The 18,550-nt window shown below is 42.4% G+C and overlaps 2 protein-coding genes across 7 annotated transcripts in view; one reads left to right on the forward strand and one right to left on the reverse strand.

Moving 5' to 3' along the window:
- The window catches only part of CPNE2 (copine 2), a 201,962-nt gene that overhangs the window by 21,520 nt on the left and 161,892 nt on the right, over nucleotides 1–18,550 (reverse strand). Inside the window, exon 15 of one of the 6 annotated variants that reach the window (XM_073307435.1) lies at nucleotides 1,422–1,535. The exons of 4 other annotated variants lie outside the window; for them this stretch is intronic. In XM_073307435.1, the coding sequence (XP_073163536.1) occupies nucleotides 1,437–1,535 (99 nt within the window). In that variant the 3' untranslated portion in view covers nucleotides 1,422–1,436. Of the gene's footprint in view, nucleotides 1–1,421; nucleotides 1,536–18,550 lie in introns of those variants that run through there. One more of the 6 variants, XM_073307442.1, reaches the window with a different exon arrangement.
- Nucleotides 364–17,438, forward strand: PSME3IP1 (proteasome activator subunit 3 interacting protein 1). The gene is made up of 6 exons (XM_073307450.1): nucleotides 364–504; nucleotides 718–816; nucleotides 5,466–5,587; nucleotides 10,951–11,084; nucleotides 14,243–14,304; nucleotides 16,667–17,438. Exons 1-6 carry the CDS (start codon nucleotides 375–377, stop codon nucleotides 16,882–16,884), a joined length of 765 nt encoding a protein of 254 aa, XP_073163551.1. The 5' UTR covers nucleotides 364–374; the 3' UTR covers nucleotides 16,885–17,438.

Genomic DNA, 18,550 nt, shown 5'->3' on the forward strand with positions numbered 1-18,550 from the left:
TGTACCCCTCTTCTGAGCCTTTTGACCAAGAGCAAGTATAGTATTTGTTTAGTATCTATCTGCTGTTTCTGAGTTGGTTCTGTGATGGACTCTGATAGATCTCTAGCTCTTACTAAAGATGTCCTACAAGTGGTGCTTTGCAATCAAGGTGAATTGTGTTCATTTTTATGTTGAGTTGATATTTAATGTTATGTTTTTCAGCTTGTGGGGTCAGACTCTTATCTCCTCTACCCGATGTATCTTGAAGGATCTGTATTGCTCATAAGTGCAACGTTCTATTTCTAGTATTCCTTGTGCAACTGAAACTGGAATCTGTATCAGTAAGAGTATCAGTATTCTCTTCCATGTATATTTTTTGGACAGGCTGCTCCACAATGGATGGAGGAGATGGCACTGCTGACCACGTAATTAACAAAAGATTTGTGTCTGAATCGGAGCTAGATGAGCGGCGGAAGAGAAGACAGGAAGAATGGGAGAAGGTTCGAAAACCCGAGGACCCAGAAGGTACTAGGATATAGTTTGGTAATTGCAGGAAAGAGAGCCAAAGAATATTTAACTGTCTCTACAAAAATCAAAGGAACCAGCCGCTGTGCTTGTGAGAATATTTAAAAGCTTTAAGTGGGGGGAGATTAAAAGCCATGCTTGCTTGTTAAAAAATAATAAAAAAGAAATAGTCTAAGGTATGTTCGTGTCTCTTGCTGTCTTCCCATCTCTCAGAATGCCCAGAGGAGGTGTATGACCCACGGTCACTATATGAAAGACTCCAGGAACAGAAAGACAAGAAACAGCAGGAGTTTGAGGAGCAGTTTAAATTCAGTAAGCACCAGCAAGTTGTTGTTCTGAGCTGAAGCCCAGAGAAGTGCCCCATCTTTGGTAACTTTGAGATACCTGGCCAGATGGATAGCTCTTTCCTGTCGGATGCCTTATTTGTCTTTTTTTCAAAGCACTGGTTTGTTACATCATGGTCACTCTGAAATTTCCTTGGAAAATAATTGAATGGGGGGATCGTACCGCTGCTGTCATCATAAAATATGTATAGTAATTATTTGCATAAAGAGAGAGTTTTGCATATAAGGAATTAAAAGTTACTTAAAAATGTCCATCGAAACTCACATTCCTGTGAAGTATGGAATTCGATCATGCAGATCAAGAAGCTGAGGCTGAAGGATGTTGGAATTAGTAATGGAGCTAGAAATGGAAGCCAGTTTTCCTGACTCCCCATCCTGTGCTTTAAACATAAGACCACTTCCCCCCACTCATTAGTGTGAATTAAGGAAAAGATTTAAAGTTTCCAACAGACCATTTCTTTCCAATCTTACAGTTATGTACACACTCTCCTCAATAGTTTTGAGTCGTGAATCCGCGCTTTTTTTTTTTTAATAAAGCCAATGTACAAGGAGTAGGTACTTCGAGGCAGAGATTTTAATTTTGAATTTTCACCAAAAATTGTCATGGTGATTACTGAGTTTGTCGTTAGAGAAACACTGCCTTTCACACATCAAGTTGTCATCTCCATCTGTGTCTATGCCAATTGTCTGTGAATATGGAAAAAGGATAATGATTACTAGAGAACAAATTGTTCCCTGCTCTACTTTTGGGTACCACCTTTGGGGGAGTGATCTTCTTCTAAGGAAAAGTGAGAAGTTGGGTAAGAGACCTTGAAGTCAGGTGCTACAGGAATGATGTTTGAGTCAGTTCTAGATAGTTCTTTTGAACCAGTGCTCCAGAGTGAAGACACTTAAAACAGAGGCCCTGACCGCTTGTGGTGCTTTAAAGAGCATATGGTACTCTGCAAGGGTCAGGCTTTGGCCAAACTCAAGTTTGGATAATTCCATTCTGCCTAAATCTCTACCCTGCTGTTGCCACATCAAATGCAATTCTTCTTTTTCCATCTTTAATAGATGCATAGTGTTACAGTGCTGTGTTAGACCAAAACCTGCCATGCATAGTGCTCACTGCCATGAATAGCATAATTGATCTCTAGGGATTGTTAGGATCATGTCCATAATGAAATTGCTTTTTAGGGGGAAGTATGGGAAGGCTTGATTAGTTTAAAATCAGTGTTGGTGGCTCCAGAGAGTTATGACCAGTTTACCTCCGTATGGGGGACTGTTGGCCTGACACAGATTGTGGGGTAGAGGGGGGGAAATGTGTAACATTAAGGCACAAATTCCACCATATGTGTGCCCAACTTGTATTGACTTCATAGGAATTGTGTGTACATAAGAGGGCAGAATTTGGCCCTAAGAGTGATACAGATATGTTGACTCATTCTTAGATATAATGAGCAGGTTTGAACATTTTTGAAACAAACCGATCGATCAAAATTTGGCCAAGTGTTTTTTAAAAAAAAAACAAAAAACAAAACCACTTTCCATTTAAATAAAATCTTGAACAGAAATCTTAACAAGAAAATGTAGCCTGTCCTTCAAAAAGACGTTTGGGGTTTTCATTTTTCTGCATTGTCAATTTTGATTGGTTGGCAGAGTCACATGGTGGGATTTTTCTTCAAATCTAGTTAATGCTTGTTTTAAAAACATTTTAAAAATCTATGGGAAAACCTAGAAAATGAAAATTGGGCCATTGCATAACCCAATGAAATCTAACAAAATTCTGTAATTTTAATTTAATGTGAGCAGTTCTAGTTATAATGTAAACAAACATGTGGTTTCTTAAATACACAGTGTACTTTATATGTTTGTGTATATAATATATGAAGCAGATAGAACAAATAAACATAGGGCCAGTATCTTGCTTCTCTCAGATTTTTCAGGAAACGTCCTATCGTAAATGACAGCATATAGGTAATCTATTAGGATTGCACAGAACCAGACTTCTTTGCAGGGTTTGCTGCTTTTAAAACAACCAGAAAAACCCCAACCCCTCATTGCCAGACTCTGGTGCTTTTAAAAAGAAAGATGCTTTACTACAACTCTACTGAACTGTTGTACTCTGTTTCCCTTCTGAACAGTGCTGAAAACAGAGGTGTGTGTGTGCATGGAAGCAATCTCCTTTCTGGGATCTTGAATGAATGCAGTGCTGGTGAAAGTTGTATAAGGCATAGAACAGATATGGTATGGGCAGCAGCGATGCAAGCTTCCTCATTCTGCCCCATGGACATCCCTCAAACCCAATACCAGTGGGACAGTCTTTACACGGAAGAGAAGAATTCAGTTTCCATTCAGATTCAGCGCTGGGTACCTCTGACACTGCTATCAAGGATGCCAGTTGTGACAAATGACAGTTCTACTGGGAACTGACAACCAGATCATTTCATATTGGCCACCAAATAGCTATCCGTTTGTCAGCAGTGACCTAGGGGTGAAAGGCTCCTTGTAGCTGTCTCCTATCTAAATCAGCTTGTTTCTCTTGCCCAATTATGCAGTATTTGTGACAGCTCAATTTCATTTCAGAAAAAAATCAATATAGCTTAAATATTGGACTGAGGTGCATCACTGCACTGGGCAGCAGGAGTAAGCTGACTAGGAAGGAATGTGCTGTTAACATACATACTTTGTTGATTGATAATGCTAGGGAAAGTACCCATTCTTTTGAACATGCTCATTGGTAAGCTTTAAAACAAAATATTCTTTCTTGTTTGTGATTTTAATATTTTTTTTTTGGTAGACAGTTATATTGGGGCTAAATGCTGCCCTTGATTGGGCTTTAAAAAGTTTATACAACACCTGCAAGCCAGAAGACTCGTATACCAGGCAAAAGTTGATCCATAGGAGAGTGTTATCAGTAAGACCTAGGAACAACCACTACTGCCTTGGCAGCTGCTGCTTATAGCTTTATATACCGAGCACCTTATGAGTAAAACTAAGGTTCTTGTCAGTTTCACTGGTCCCATTCTGATGACTGCATGAAACGGACTAGTGTCTTATCACTTGTTGCCTCTGAGGAAAGCTCTGAGCAGTCCTAGACACATGGGAAACTATCGGTCTGGAGACTCAGGGAGCGGTACTATATTCTTCACAACTTTAAGAACTGGTACTTCTAAAATTAAAGCCTTAAATTCCACAAAAGACTACTTTTAGGCCCCACCCTTCCTGAAGCTTGCCACCGATCAGGGCAAGTGGATTTTTCAGGCCCTGCCTTTTGAAGTTGTATGGGACTTTTATCTGAGGGCAAAATATGGCCCTTAAATATGTAGAGTCCTAAAAATCCTCTTTAGGAATTAAACCTTCATGAAGCTAAAACCAGTGAAATTCGGCCAGTTGCTGTAACTGAAGAGTTGCAGGGAACGTCATTTTTTGGGGGGAGGGATAGCTCAGGGGTTTGAGCATTGGCCTGCTAAACCCACAGTTGGGAGTTCAATCCTTGAGGGGCCATTTAGGGATCTGGGGCAAAAACTGGGGATTGGTCCTGCTTTGAGCAGGGGGTTGGACTAGATGACCTCCTGAGGTCCCTTCCAACCCTGATATTCTATGATTCTTAGAATTTTTGGTCTGGCCACAGACACCGCGGACTTTGCTTTAAGTCTTTCATTAGCTCTCTGAAAATATGTGGCTTTGATGGCGTGATTATCCTTTGCATAACAAGAGATTCAAAGAACCTCCTAATAAGCTATCTGTACCCTACTTGGAAGAGGAGATAGGATACCAGACTGGAAATTTAGAGCATAAATACATTGGTAGCTAAAAATGACTAATTTAGCTTTTACCATGTTTATAAATGTGGTTAAGTATGTATTCAGTAAAATACCATGCTATGTTTTCTTTGTTCCAAAACATGTCTCTGAGGCCTGGTCTACACTAGAAATTTAGGTCAGTACAACTACGTCGCTCAGGGGTGTGAAAAATCCACATCCTTGAGCCATGTAATTAAACTGACCTAAGTTCCCCTGTACACAGCGCAAGGTTGATAGAAGAATTTGTCCAACTACCACCTCTTGAGGAGATGGATTACCTATGCTGATGGGAGAACCCCTCCCGTTGGCATAGGTAGTACTCTGAAGTCCTACAGCAGTGCACCTGGAGCATTTTGAATGTAGACAAGCCCTTAATTTGAATATGCTTGGATGTTTGGGAGCTCAGCTGTGCTAATCTGGAATCCCACTGATTAGACAATCTTTAGCCTGAGAAGTTTGTTGTCTCTCATTAGTTAGGAAAACAAGCTGATCCGTGGGTGGTTAGTATATATCAGACCCTTCAGAAGACTGTCTTTTTTTTTTTTTTTTTTTAAACTGGCAGCATGATTTACTGGTTAGAAGAGAGGATTGATAGTAACCATGGATACTACTTCCTACCCTAGCAGTGACCTTGTGTAGATCGCTTCCCCTCTCTGCTTTAGTGGTGCTATAGATGCTATCTGTAAAATATCTGTGGATGATTATCTACCTTTTGTAAAGCCCTTTGAAATCCTTGGATGAAAAGTACTGTGAAAGTGGGAAGTACTGTTGTATAGTCCTCCACTCTACCAGCTTCTTTAATGGCTTTTAATTTTTGCTTTGCTTTATTCAGAAAATATGGTAAGAGGCTTAGATGAAGATGAGACAAAGTTCCTTGATGAGGTTTCTCGGCAACAAGCGCTAATAGAAAAGCAACGAAGAGAAGATGATCTGAAAGAACTAAATGAATACAGAATATCCTTTGCATTGAAATGACTCGCCACTGTTCTGAGTAGAAGGTTATAAGATAGTGAGCTACAATTGGATTCTGCAGCAATCACTTTGATGTCCACACACTTTTTCCCTGCAGAGTAGTTTTCTACACAGAAGTGTATATGATTAGCTGCCTCTAAAGTTCTTCATGTTTTGTTCTTATTTTGGATCTATCCGAATCTCAGGGGGTTTTTTGGTCAAGTCTTCAAAAATTTTATGTGTGTTCCTGTTTCCTTCTAATTGCTGTTTTCTTCTTCTTCTATTTTACACTGATACAAGGATAGAAAGGGAGGATGTATAAAGGAAGGATAGGGCTTTTCCTTTTTGCAACCTCTGCTTTATCTTTCGCCTATTTTAAAAAGCAGATCTGCTTTCGCCAAGCTGTTTTTTCAGATGTACATTGACCGCTTTAAAATAGCCAAACTGTTTGAAGTAGCTATTGAACTATTGTCTTTCTATTGCTTTTGCAATATTTAATATTTATATTCATGGAGAAGTGCTAGAGAACAACTTAGGATGCTCTTTCTCTCCCAGCCTGAGGGTTAAGCCTGTCAGCTCCACTGTGTTTCTATCCCTTGCCAGACCAACACGCTGGGGACAAGTTCAGGACCTCAGACTGGGCTTGCACATATGGCAAAGCATTGAGCTAGTTACGACCGTCTTTAAGGTTGAAAGAAGAGAATTGTTTCCTTTCATCTACCAAGATGCTGATGGTTCCTCCCCTTCTGTTTGGTCATGATCAAGCCCATTATGTGTAAGTAATCAGTAGGTGATGTGCAAACTCTGACACTTCGGTGCAAGTTAGCAGTGGGAGTAAAGGGGGCTTGAGGCAGAACAAGGAGGATCAAACTCTACAGGAAAATGAACTGGGAAGAGAATCAGGTTGATACCGGTTTTGTATAAAGATGTCCTAAGGTAATAGTATTGGAAATTCATCGCTTATCCATGGGACAGGAACCGCCAACTTCTAACTTGGTAGGATGTGCAAGTCCGGCCCAGCTCTTTTTGTAAATGATGCTAGTACAGTTAGAAATGACAAAACTTAATGTGGGACATAGTGGGCACATTTGCATGTAGAAGTTTCCTTAGATTTATTCAGACTGATCATTCATGGAATATGTTTAGTTTCTACCACTGTTGCTTCAGGGTGTGCTGAATATTGGGATGTGCATGGCAGCTGCTTCCACAGCATAGATCTGACTGCACTAGTCAGGTTAAACAAGTCCAATAGTGAATCATGCGAGCCTAGAAGGAGTCTTATGTGCCCTCTGTTAGCTAATTGACCCCTGAAGCTATTGGGCAGTGTAGTAATTGACCCCTGAAGCTATTGGGCAGTGTATCTTCCAGAGTTTTAGATATCAGTGAACTCAGTCTTCACATCCTTAAAGTATCATCTGTTTTTGCATCCATAGGCCTTGCTATATATTACAAATTGTAGAATCCATGTCATAAGCTCATTGATACTGTCAATGAGAACTTTTAGCCTTTCACCCTATATTTGGCATGAAAATTGCAAATGCAGTGTTCAGTATCTTGTTTCAGTTTCCTGGCTCCACATCCACATGGGGTCAGATTGAGTAACTCAAAGTGGCCCATCTTAAAGTTCAAGCTAAACTACTTTTAGATGCTGGCATGCATTTTTAAACTGAGGCTAGTTTCTGCAGTATGAGATGTAAATGGATTATTAGTAATTGTGTGACTATAGAGCTCAAAATGTGGTAGGATGCCATTGTCCCTGCCCTAAAGTCCTTCCAGTCTAAAAAGAAGTGGATCAAAAATGTTGCTTTTGTCATTCCATCAGACTTCGCCAGCATAACATTCAGTTTAAGCTACGTAGAGGTACCAGCCCACAGCACAGACCAAGATCAAGAGGTGGATCAAATATTCTCCTTCCATTTATGCACTATAATAGGTGAAAAATGTGACACCACCCTGTGAAATTGTCTCAGAATGATTTAGCATGCTTAGTCCTTGAAAGTCATTTTAAAAGAAAAATTGTATTCCAGTTGTAGTTTGTCAGATAAAAAGTTGCATGAACTGGGAACTGAAATGGCCAATTCATAACCCCTAAAGCCCACGGTTAACATTGGGAAAGGGTTCCAGTTATGGGTGCTGCTTTAACTAATTCTATCTCTTGGTATGTTGTGAACGTTCTAGGTTTCTCTAAAATTAAGCTTGACTTAAACTGAGGGTTGCCTGGCTGTACTAACCCAAAGCGTGCAGATTGCAGCAGGCTACTCAAGGAATGTATTAGGAAAACTAGGATATTGCTAATTGAAATTCTGAAATAACTAATTGCATTGGCTGATAGCTCACAACTTGATAATCATGGATGCTTATTGGCTGCAGACAATGGTTGAGAATTTCAAAGCATTTTAAGAGATTTAGATGCTTACTTTTAACGGAAGATGTCTAAATCTCCTACATTGCTTTAAAATTCTCAACCATTTCTTACTTTTTAAAAGTAAAATTCAGGTCTGTATTTTAGTGCTCTGTTCTGTTCAACACATAAGCAAAACTTAAGGGTATGTGATGCTTGTAGGGGTGTGTATATTAAAAATTGCTGCTTCGGTACTGCAGAAGTGACTGACTACTCAATTTTTCCCGGATAAAGAACTTTTAATTGCCTGTATTATTTTTAACCTTCTTAGAAATAGTTTTTTAAACACTAGCTCTCTAAATTTGCATTACTAATTTGTATTACAGTAGCCTTAGCGGCCCCAACTCAAATCAAGACCCATTGTGCTAGACGCCGTACAAACATACTGAGAGAGAGATCCTTCAAGGAGTGCTTGCTATCTATTTACATAAGACAAATGAAAAGTATGAGAGAGGAAATATCCATATAATCTTAGAGCTCTCTGAAAAGGAAGTCGTGCCTGTCATCTCTCCCAAAATGCTAGCATTAAACTATATTGTAGGACAACAATTTTGATGCTTGTATCCAGGATTAACACAATGCTCTGTACATATTTTTTACATAGCTTTATGGGAGGAAAAAGTAACTTTGCTTGTAATATGAATCCAGCAATGGGAACTTCTGCCCATAGAGCTAATTTAGATGTAATGAGCACATCAGTCTCTGCAAATGGATGTTTGGTTAGTTGCTGAGCATTTTGGAGGTAGGGTTGCCGTGTTTGCAAAATAGCATCCTTTGACAAAAGTGTAATAGCCATGGAATCTGTTGATACAAGTGACACTTCAGCTTGCTCATAATGGCTCTAGTTAGCCTAGTATTGAAGTATAATAGAACAACAGAAATATGACCATAAGAACCTACCCTGCTAACATAAGTGAAAAGAACCACACGTTGCAACATGAAACTGTTTTAAAGAGGTACTGCCTGTCTAGAGAGGGAGCATTTATTACTGCAAGTGGCCACAGGATGGCACCATTGTTCCATGTCTTTAAAAATGTTTGTTTTGTTTTTTTAAAGCCACTTAGCAGCTGCAATTATTAAGCTGTTTAGTTGTTGAGGTAGGGAAGAAAATCACAGACACGACCGACGGGGCTATTGATAATAACTGTGTCCCTGGAAGAATCAAACAAGGAATGACCCCTGTTAAAACATGAACTGGAAAGACTGAAACAAAGCTTTAAAATAGATGTTCAAAGTCTCCAAAGTATGCGTGTAACTACACTTTAAACCAGTATTTGCACAGTTGCTGCCACTTTACTGGCATGACCTGCCAAGTTTGAAGTTTACTGTGTCCTGAGTCTTCCCTGCAACAGCTGATAGCTGAGTTGCACAAATAATTAAAAGACATTTGTGTTGTCAGCTGTTTCAGGGAATTGCAGTCATAGAAGGAACTGATACTGGAGGTAAGGGTAATTTTTTTTGTTTGTTTGTTTGTAACCTTTTAGGTTACATTGGTTTTGTAGGTGCAAATATAAAACTTTCCAGAAGATTTTTCAGGTCCCCATAAATACCAGAGTAATACAGAAGTAGCAGCAAGGAAATAGGGGGAGGTAGTCCGATGGGTCCTGTATCAACCCATCTGGGGTCAAACTGGACTTCTCCATAGGATGAGAACCAGTTAGTGTTTCTGCAGACTCTTGGGTGTGGCTTAACATCAGAAAGCCAGCCTTTGAGGCCTATCCGGATTTGTTTGCTTCATTATGGGTTGCACCTGCATCCCACCTTTCAAATGTTCTGTTTTAGGCTACTCATTTCCTCTGTGGGCATTGCTGGAACTGGTAAATGATGCTGCTCGTTAACAGTGGGAGCAGCATAAAGAAGAGAAATTAGGCAGTTGTTTTTGTACATGAGCACAGACAGATTTAAGCTACTCTTACTTGACCAGCCAATAAGATTGTATTTCATTGAGGAAGGGAACTTCTGGGCCCTCGATCTTTTGCATTAGTGGTTCTCAGAGGCCTTAATTGTGTTCAGGGTCCCCATTATACTGGGTGCTCACCAGGCACAGGTACACACAATCCTTACTCCAAAGAGTTTACAACCTAATTTAAACAAATCATTGGCTGGCTTGTCCACATGTTGAGGACAAACTGCTACAAAATTCTCTGTAAGAAAGAAGATTCCCTCGCTACAGGTTTTTGGTCTTTCAAAGGTCTGGTTGAATCTTAGTCCAACCACATTCCAGCCTGGCAGGGTTAATTTTCAGGCTGTCTGTGAAGGAAGGAGCCTGCTGCGTGACCAGTAATGAGGCCAGCATAAAGGGAGGGGAGAATTTTTAAGAAGGCCTTGTGATATGCGAGCCTAATTTGTTCTGCTTTATGGTAGACCGAGTGGGATGAATTCTGGTGCTGCATGGTTGCAAAGTGGGGAGCAGAATTTGGCCCACGTATGAATTCTTTCTCCTTCAGAAAAGTTGGGTTGGGAAACAACTGGTCTGTAACAAAAGTGTCTGGGCCCAGGGGGTGGCAGGTGGTCCCGTGTCATCTTATGCTTGCACTTTTTTCCCTTCCTTGCACCCTCCACTTTTCCCAAACTTTTTAAAAACGAGAGAGGACACGGGCCTATAGGGTAGCTCCTCTGGTGCCGAGAGCACTGCTTGTTGGTCCGGTACAAAGTCCTTTCTTTGCTATCCTGAAGTATCTGATGAGGAGAGTTCCCACTATGCATCAGCTACTATAGTCTGCAGCCCACTCTGCCTGCGAGTCCTCCAGGAACAGGCCTGGCATCGGAACGACAGCTCCTAAGAGTAAGGTTCTCACGCTGCTGGCATGAGGTGCCTGCTAAATGCCATTCAACAGGCTTGCACAGGACTATGAGACCCTCAAGCTGTGACTGAACCCCCATCAGCGTTAGCAGGCCAGACTGAATGTAATGCAGAGGAAATGTCATCTCTCACATCCCGGTTGATCCTTAACTGTTAATTCACAGCACTCTCGCCAAAGTGGGGGTCAGCACGGACCCAAAGAAGGAAGCAGAGAAGAAACTCACTGTGAAATCAGTAGAAAACAAGAACAAGTTCTCTCAGGCAAAGCTGTTGGCAGGAGCTGTGAAACACAGGAGGTTAGTTTCACACCTCTATAAATTCATAAGGAAAGGAACAGAGTTAGCAGTATGCAGTGAGGCAGGCCAAAAGCTGCCTCTGGGAGGTTGTCAGAGGTGTGAACCTTAGCAAAGAGAGAGGGACTAGCATGTTTTTGTGTCTCCCAGACTGTGGGGAAACTATGATGATTCAAACTGACACCGTCTGAGATGATTGAAGCCTTGTCTGTGTCATTAAATCCTATATTTGGATCTGAAAATGGCCTATTTTCGATCTTACTCATGCCACTTTGAATCATAGAATATCAGGGTTGGAAGGGACCTCAGGAGGTCATCTAGTCCAACCCCCTGCTCAGGGCAGGACCAATCCCCAATTTTTGCCCCAGATCCCTAAATGGCCCCCTCAAGGATTGGACTCACAACCCTGGGTTTAGCAGGCTAATGTTCAAACCACTGAACTATCCCTCCCGCCAAAATCAGGGACTCACCTCAGGTAAAGGTGCCACCGTGCTCCCAGATAACAAGCCACCCCTGCACATTGAGTCAAATGATTTGCATCCCACGCCAGCTTGTTTTATTGATACCTAATTGCATAATTTTGACTGTTGGTGTTTTTATTCTGGTTTATAGAAGACAACTCATTGTGACAATCTGCTCCTGAGGGTAATGTGCAAGCTTCTCTTCTCCACCACTTTGGCTTGACAGTAGTATTGCAAAACCCTCACTTCTCAAGGGATAGGGCAGTTTTATGTCAGTGGCCCATTCGCTGTTTCGCCTCTTTGAGACTCCCATTTTAGCTACCCGTTACAATATCGTGTAATGGGAACAACAGTCCAGCAGGAACTGGACTATGACCATGCGTTCAGGCTATGGAAGTGCAACCAGAAGTGTAACCTGCAGCTCATTTAGACACACCCACTCTGGCTAGCTTGCTAAAATTAACAGAGAGGATATGGCACTGTGGGCTGTGCAAGCCCCCTGGGTATGTCTTCACGTGGCTAGCTGGCTCTGCTGCATCCTGAAGGCTATTGTGTAGCGCGCTATCTAGACTGAATCTAGCACAGGTGTGTTTACATGAGCTGCAGATTACACCGCTCATGGCAGCAGACCTAGCCTCACTTCCCATAGACAATCACCAGTCATCTGCTAACGATGACTGTTGTTGTTTGGCATCTAGAAGTAAGTTGGTGTTTGAATCTGGTTTTAGTTGAAGGTATAGGAGATTCCTTCAGATGCTTCTGATTTGTGGTGAGTATTTCATCCCCAGTGAAATAGTAACTCCTAATCTAGGAAGCTGGCTTTGGTAAATTTAGTACAGGAATAGCTCAAAACTCCTCTTCCAATCCATGATGTACCACCTGGACTGGTTTTTAAAAGGGAACAAAACTTGGATGGTCGCTAGGATCCAAAGAGCTATTTTTCTCCCTAACCGTTGGCATCTAAGCAGCAGGTTCTGGCATGTTGCTTGATGACACATCTGATGGCTGCAGATGGCATCTATTTGAAAAGAGTGTTTCAAAATTGACATGTCAGTGCCTTGACATGAAGACATTTCTGAAGTCAGTCACTTTTTCTTCTATTTCAAGCTAGCTGAGATTTAGTGACACCTCAATTTAACATCTGTCTGGGCATTATAGATTATCCTTGCCCATAAATGGACATGTATTATTGCAGGTTTATTCTGTGACTAACTTTTCGATGCAGGGAGAGGATTTCATGGTAAATAGGCCTAATGGCCTGTGATCAGATGTTAGATGGGGTGGGATCTGAGTTACCCAGGAAAGAATTTTCTGTAGTATCTGGCAGGTGAATCTTGCACATATGCTCAGGGTTTAGCTGATCGCCATATTTGGGGTCGGGAAGGAATTTTCCACCAGGGCAGATTGGAAGAGGCCCTGGAGGTTTTTGCCTTCCTCTGCAATATGGGGCACGGGTCACTTGCTGGAGGATTCTCTGCTCCTTGAAGTCTTTAAACCACAATTTGAGGACTTCAATAGCTCAGACATAGGTGAGAGGAGGTTTTCTCAGGACTGGGTGGGTGAAATTCCATGGCCTGTGTTGTGCAGGAGGTCAGACTTGATGATCATAATGGTCCCTTCTGACCTTAGTATCTATGAATCTATGAGACGCTCCTGTCTTGAGAGCACCCACTGTCACCAGACAAAGAAACAGAGCTTAAGACCTTTAAAGCAGACCCCCGGTTGTTGGTGGGCAGGATTGAACCGGGGACCTCTGGAGCTTAGTGCATTAGCCTTTGCTGCATGAGCTAAAAAGCCAACTGGCTATTAGCTAAGGGTGTAGAGCAGACTCATTAATTGCTTTCTGGGGGGAGGGATAGCTCAGTGGTTTGAGCATTGGCCTGCTAAATCCAGGGTTGTGAGTTCAACCCTTGAGGGGGCCATTTAGGGATCTGGGGCAAAAATTGGGGAATGGTCCTGCTTCAAGCAGGGGGTTGGACTAGATGACCTCCTGAGGTCCCTTCCCAACCCTAACCTTCTATGATTCACTGTCCCTTCAGATGAAGGGGAAGCATCTTCACATTTACTTTTGGTGTGCTACATAACCTTGCTGAACAATTCCCACTTAGCACATGGGCAGCGGAACCGTATATCCCCCCTCAGGGATAGCAGGCACTGCTATACAGGAGAGGATGCGCAACACCTAGTTGACTAGTGAAGGGATGACTGGAATGATTTTTCTAAACAGAAGCATTTGGAGGAGTACAGAAGTCACAGATCTGAAGGAAGAGCCCATCCTTTGTAAGCAGGCTTGTATTCTCTTGGTGACATGAATGCTGTCCCTCAGTATAAAGAGATGCAAACTTATTTGGGGGTTTTCTTGCACACAAACTCTTAAATATTTCAAGATTAATAGTCTCAGCTAGGTGGGCAGCCCTGCGACTAGTGCTGTGTTCCCATGCAAAAGACCTGGCTTTGATTCCTAGATCTGGATTTCTATGACTTAGCTTGGCAAGGGATGGGAATACAGTGTAGGCAGTTTGCTGAATGTCTGGATAATAGTGATCCTTCCCAACTAGCCGCACAGTTAGTCCTGGCGGTGCTCAGGAAGGTGGTTGGCTGGAATTCTCTTAGGCACTCCAGGCAAATCTAGTTTTATGATTTTGCAGCTGTCAAGTGACTGTCTTCTGACTAACCAGGTGACTCCACTTTCTCTTACAGTTCAGAAGGCGGTAACAGTGTGAAGAGACTGAAACTAGACACTGACAATGACAAGAATCAAGGTGTGTTCTGGCCTTGGAGTTCGATATGTAGAGTGGTTTATTATTTTGGGAGCTATAACTTATTTGCCAATGTTATTTCTAAGGGCTCTTATCTTTCTCCAAGATGGAAACTAATTGGACTGTGTTGTATACATCATCAGTATCATGTGTGATCAACAGTTGTTGCTGATGTAGACTGTGTTGTGTTCATAGCTTCTCATACTCCCAAGTATTTCCAAGTGCTTTGCAAAGCAATAGATGGTCATTGCGGCTACAGAAGCCCAAAGCCTCAGAGATATTTAGGCACCTAACTCCCAGAGATAGGTACCTAAATACCTTTGTTCTAGACAGGACAAACTTGGCAGCCATTTAGGAACTTACAACAGTGCAACCATGATTAAGACAAGGCTCCGCCACAGAGGTCTACTATTTGACTGTAGAGGGCCATTGGTCTGGGTCATGGAGTTCTCCGCAAACAGCCAAAGGATATTTTGCTTTTGTATGGAAAATGGCAAGCCATGGACAGAGTTGGATAGCAGCTCCAGTTTTCAGGGGGATGAACAAAGGATCCCTAGCAGTTTAGTTCCCATTCACTTCAGATTTTTTTTAAATAAAGCTACATAAAATACTATCACACAAGCAGATTAGCTATTCTACAATCTGTAATGCCTGTGTAAACACAACTGCCAACAAAAGGTAGCATTGGGGCAAAATGAGGTAGCAGAAATTCTAACTACTCAAGGAGCTGGGCAATCCCAGGAGTTAAGATAATTCAACCACATTACATGTCCAAATAAATAATATCCTGACAAAGTATGTGCAGTGTGAACTTTATGAATATAGCTTAATGCTTGGGATTGCCTTCATAGAATAACAGGGTTGGAAGGGACCTCAGGAGGTCATCTAGTCCAACCCCCTGCTCAAAGCAGGGCCAATCCCCAATTTTTGCCCCCATCCCTAAATGGCCCCCTCAAGGATTGAGCTCTCAACCCTGGGTTTAGCAGGCTCAAACCACTGAGCTATCCCTCCCCCTTCCCTGAGTGCTCAGTGTTTCGTTACTGCTCGCTTTTGGCTTCTGTTTTTCTTAAAGGGAAATCCAAATCTGTTTGGTGTTGGAACTTACAAGTTTGAACAACAAGACTTAAAAGTCCCTTGATCCTGGGCCTATGCTAAAGGCTACTAGACCTGGCAGCTCTTCCTGTGCAGAATGTAGGCTGAGAAGCAGTTAACAGACTAATCCTTATGCGAACTTGTGAACACTTTGCTTTTTGGAGCTTACAGGCTCCACTGGCCTCACCCATAGAAAGAGATGCTCACAGCAGGAATATGTGTTAAGGAGGAGTTGGGGGGGGAAAGGGGCAAAAGTTCATGCCTAAAATTGTCCAATTTAAACTTTTAAATGACTGATTTCCCTGCTTTTCAAATCTTAGCAAGATGTACAAAGGAAGCCAAGTTAGACATGTCTTTCTTCAGCTGTTCTTGAGCTAGCTGGGAAGTAGTTTTGTCATCCAAACCGGTTTAGCTCAGTGGTTTGACCATTGGCCTGCTAAACCCGGGGTTGTGAGTTCAATCCTTGAGGGGGCCATTTGGGATCTGCGGCAAAAATTCAGGATTGGTCCTGCTTTGAGCCAGGGGGTTGGACTAGATGACCTCCTGAGGTCCCTTCCAACCCTGAGATTCTATGACTCCTGTATTCAGGTCATCAGCAGGTTTGACCAAATCAGAACTACTCCCCTTCTAGGCAATGGACGGGCCTAGGAAGTTTCAGCCTGAGACAAATACGTTTGAGAAAGTTGTGGGCAACTAGAAAAAAGGAAGTTGAATCCAGCTGGATTCCAGTCTTAATTGTTGTGACTGCTACTGCCAAGAGAATAGCTTTTACTACCTAGACACCCCAACCAGCATGGAAGTAAGCTGTACAACTACAATCCAAGGCACATTCTGAAACTCCATCTGTTCAATTAACTGTGTTTCCAACCTTCTAAAAGCTAACCAGCTGCGAAGTGTTGGAGACGTTGCTTTATTCCACTGCTCTAGTAGTCCTTCTCCCAGTCAAGTCATTACATGGCAAAGTTTGTCAAATATACAGAGCAGAATCATTTAGTGTTCATGGAATGTATCAAATTGATGGTCTTAGAAGGAAATACTGCCTTCACAGGACAGGACTGACTAGTGTTGAAAAGCTCCACGGCCCATCCCTGAGGTCGTCAGTCCTTCCGCCTGGAGGAAGTTTTAGGGTAGCAAAGCTACTTTAGCTGTATTAGGGAAGTACGGTATTCAAGTGGCAATAGCATATGTATAGCATCTGGGTATGCTCGCTGATTAAAAGCTACATGTGTCTCATGTGCTTTGAAGAGTGTAATGGTTTGTTAATGTCTTTCAGAAATGCCATCTTGCGTTCCTCTCGGGAGCAGCTCAGTGGGTGGCTCTGCAGTCCACTGTCCCTCAGCAGCTGTGTGCATTGGTATTCTCCCAGGCCTGGGCGCCTACTCGGGGAGCAGCGATTCCGAGTCCAGTTCAGATAGCGAAGGCACTATTAACTCCACTGGGAAGATTGTCTCCTCGGTCTTTCGTAGCAACAGTTTCTTTGATGGGCCATAACCTAAAATCCCTCCATGTCAGTGTAGCTTGGAAAGATAGCCTATGCCCTGGAGGGTGAAAGATGCATCCTTTCTCCCCCAGGATACCCTTCCTAGCTAACCTCTCAAGATTAACCTTCTGGGTACCCTCACATAATACCAAAATTATCTTTCACCCAAAGCTTCTTCCATTTCTGAGGTGCATACTGAGCCTGTTTGATAGGTTTCTACTCTAAAACATTGAGGGAAAATACTGCTATTGTAACCAAGATGCGGGGTGGGGAGAATGCAGGAGAAAGCCTTCTCTTTTAAAGTTCTTATGGAAAGAAAGATTTTCCTGGTGTAGGAAGATTGTTTTTGTTTTGTTCTGTTTTTTCTCCATGACTAAAGGCGAAAGCATTCACTTGCAGCACCAAAGTCTTGTAAAAATGGCCATGTGTTCGGTTTTAAAATGTCACTTTTTATTCTGTATTTGAGAAGCGGGGGCAGAATAAAATCAAGCAGATGGTGGAAATGTAGCTTGCCATGACACTGTAAAGAAGTTTGTGTGACATGATTAAAGAAATTCTGAATGCATTTTTATCTTGGCTTTCGCCATTCATAATTCATTGGTAAGTCTGTTCCATTAAGCATTTTCTACTGTGCCCAGCCCCTTCCCATCAATGAGATCAAAGAGCAGCACATGCCAGCTCCCTACAAATTAAGAAGAAGCAGCAACACAAGACCCTCACTCTGAATGGAGCTCTTCCCAGAGAGTAGATAACAGAAAAATCAAGTTTTTCTGGTTAGTGCCAACCGATGGTTCTCCCACCTGACTGGCTTTACCAAAGCAAAAGTATTCAGCTTTTCAAACCTCTGCCCCGTCAATGGTAGGATAAGGCTTAACTTTTTGGGTGCAGATAAATGCTGCTGTCCTTCAAAGGTATATAAACATACAGGAGGAGGAGGAATTCAGGTACACAGACAAACCCTTTGTAGACACTTCATCTGTATTTCTCAGATGGAGGATGACAAAGTTTGGCATTGTCTGTATCAGAACAAGCCAAACTTCAATTGTTAAAGACTCCCATGGGCCATGGATCTAATGTTCACCTCCTTCTGCTCAAGGCTGTGTGTGTATCCTCTCTCTATATATACTGATACTGGTAAATGTGGTGACTAGTAGCTTTCCTCCACGAGAAGGATGTCTTAAAGTAGCTACAAGTCTTGCCTCCACCAGGCAGATGAGGGGGGAGGTTCAACGTCACTAAAACTCTGATCTCCACTGGGCCCTGCGGCTACTGCCACCAGGCCCAGGGTGCGTGAGGATGGGGGACGACACTCGCGGCACAGCTCAGTAAAGACGCTACCTATGTTGATGGGAGTGCTTCGGTCAGCCTAGGTACTCCACCTCCCCGCGAGGCAGTAGCTATGGCAACAAAAGCCCTCCCATTGACCTAGCACTAGTTACACTGGGAGTTAGGTCAGCATATCTGCTTGGCTCATTGGTGTAGATTTTCCACACGCCTGAGCGATGTAGTTATACCAGCATAAGATGATATGGTATGGGACCAAAGCTTGGTCTACACTGAGGCTAAAAGAATAAGTGATGTCTTATGGAGCAAGCCAGATGAACCCACAAGGGAATAGATCTGATGAAGGCCAAAGGAAACCAGGTATTTCTTCTTAAGGCACAAACCCTAACTGTG

This window comes from Lepidochelys kempii, chromosome 12, assembly GCF_965140265.1.
Source record: "Lepidochelys kempii isolate rLepKem1 chromosome 12, rLepKem1.hap2, whole genome shotgun sequence".
Classification (NCBI taxonomy): Eukaryota; Metazoa; Chordata; order Testudines; family Cheloniidae; genus Lepidochelys; species Lepidochelys kempii.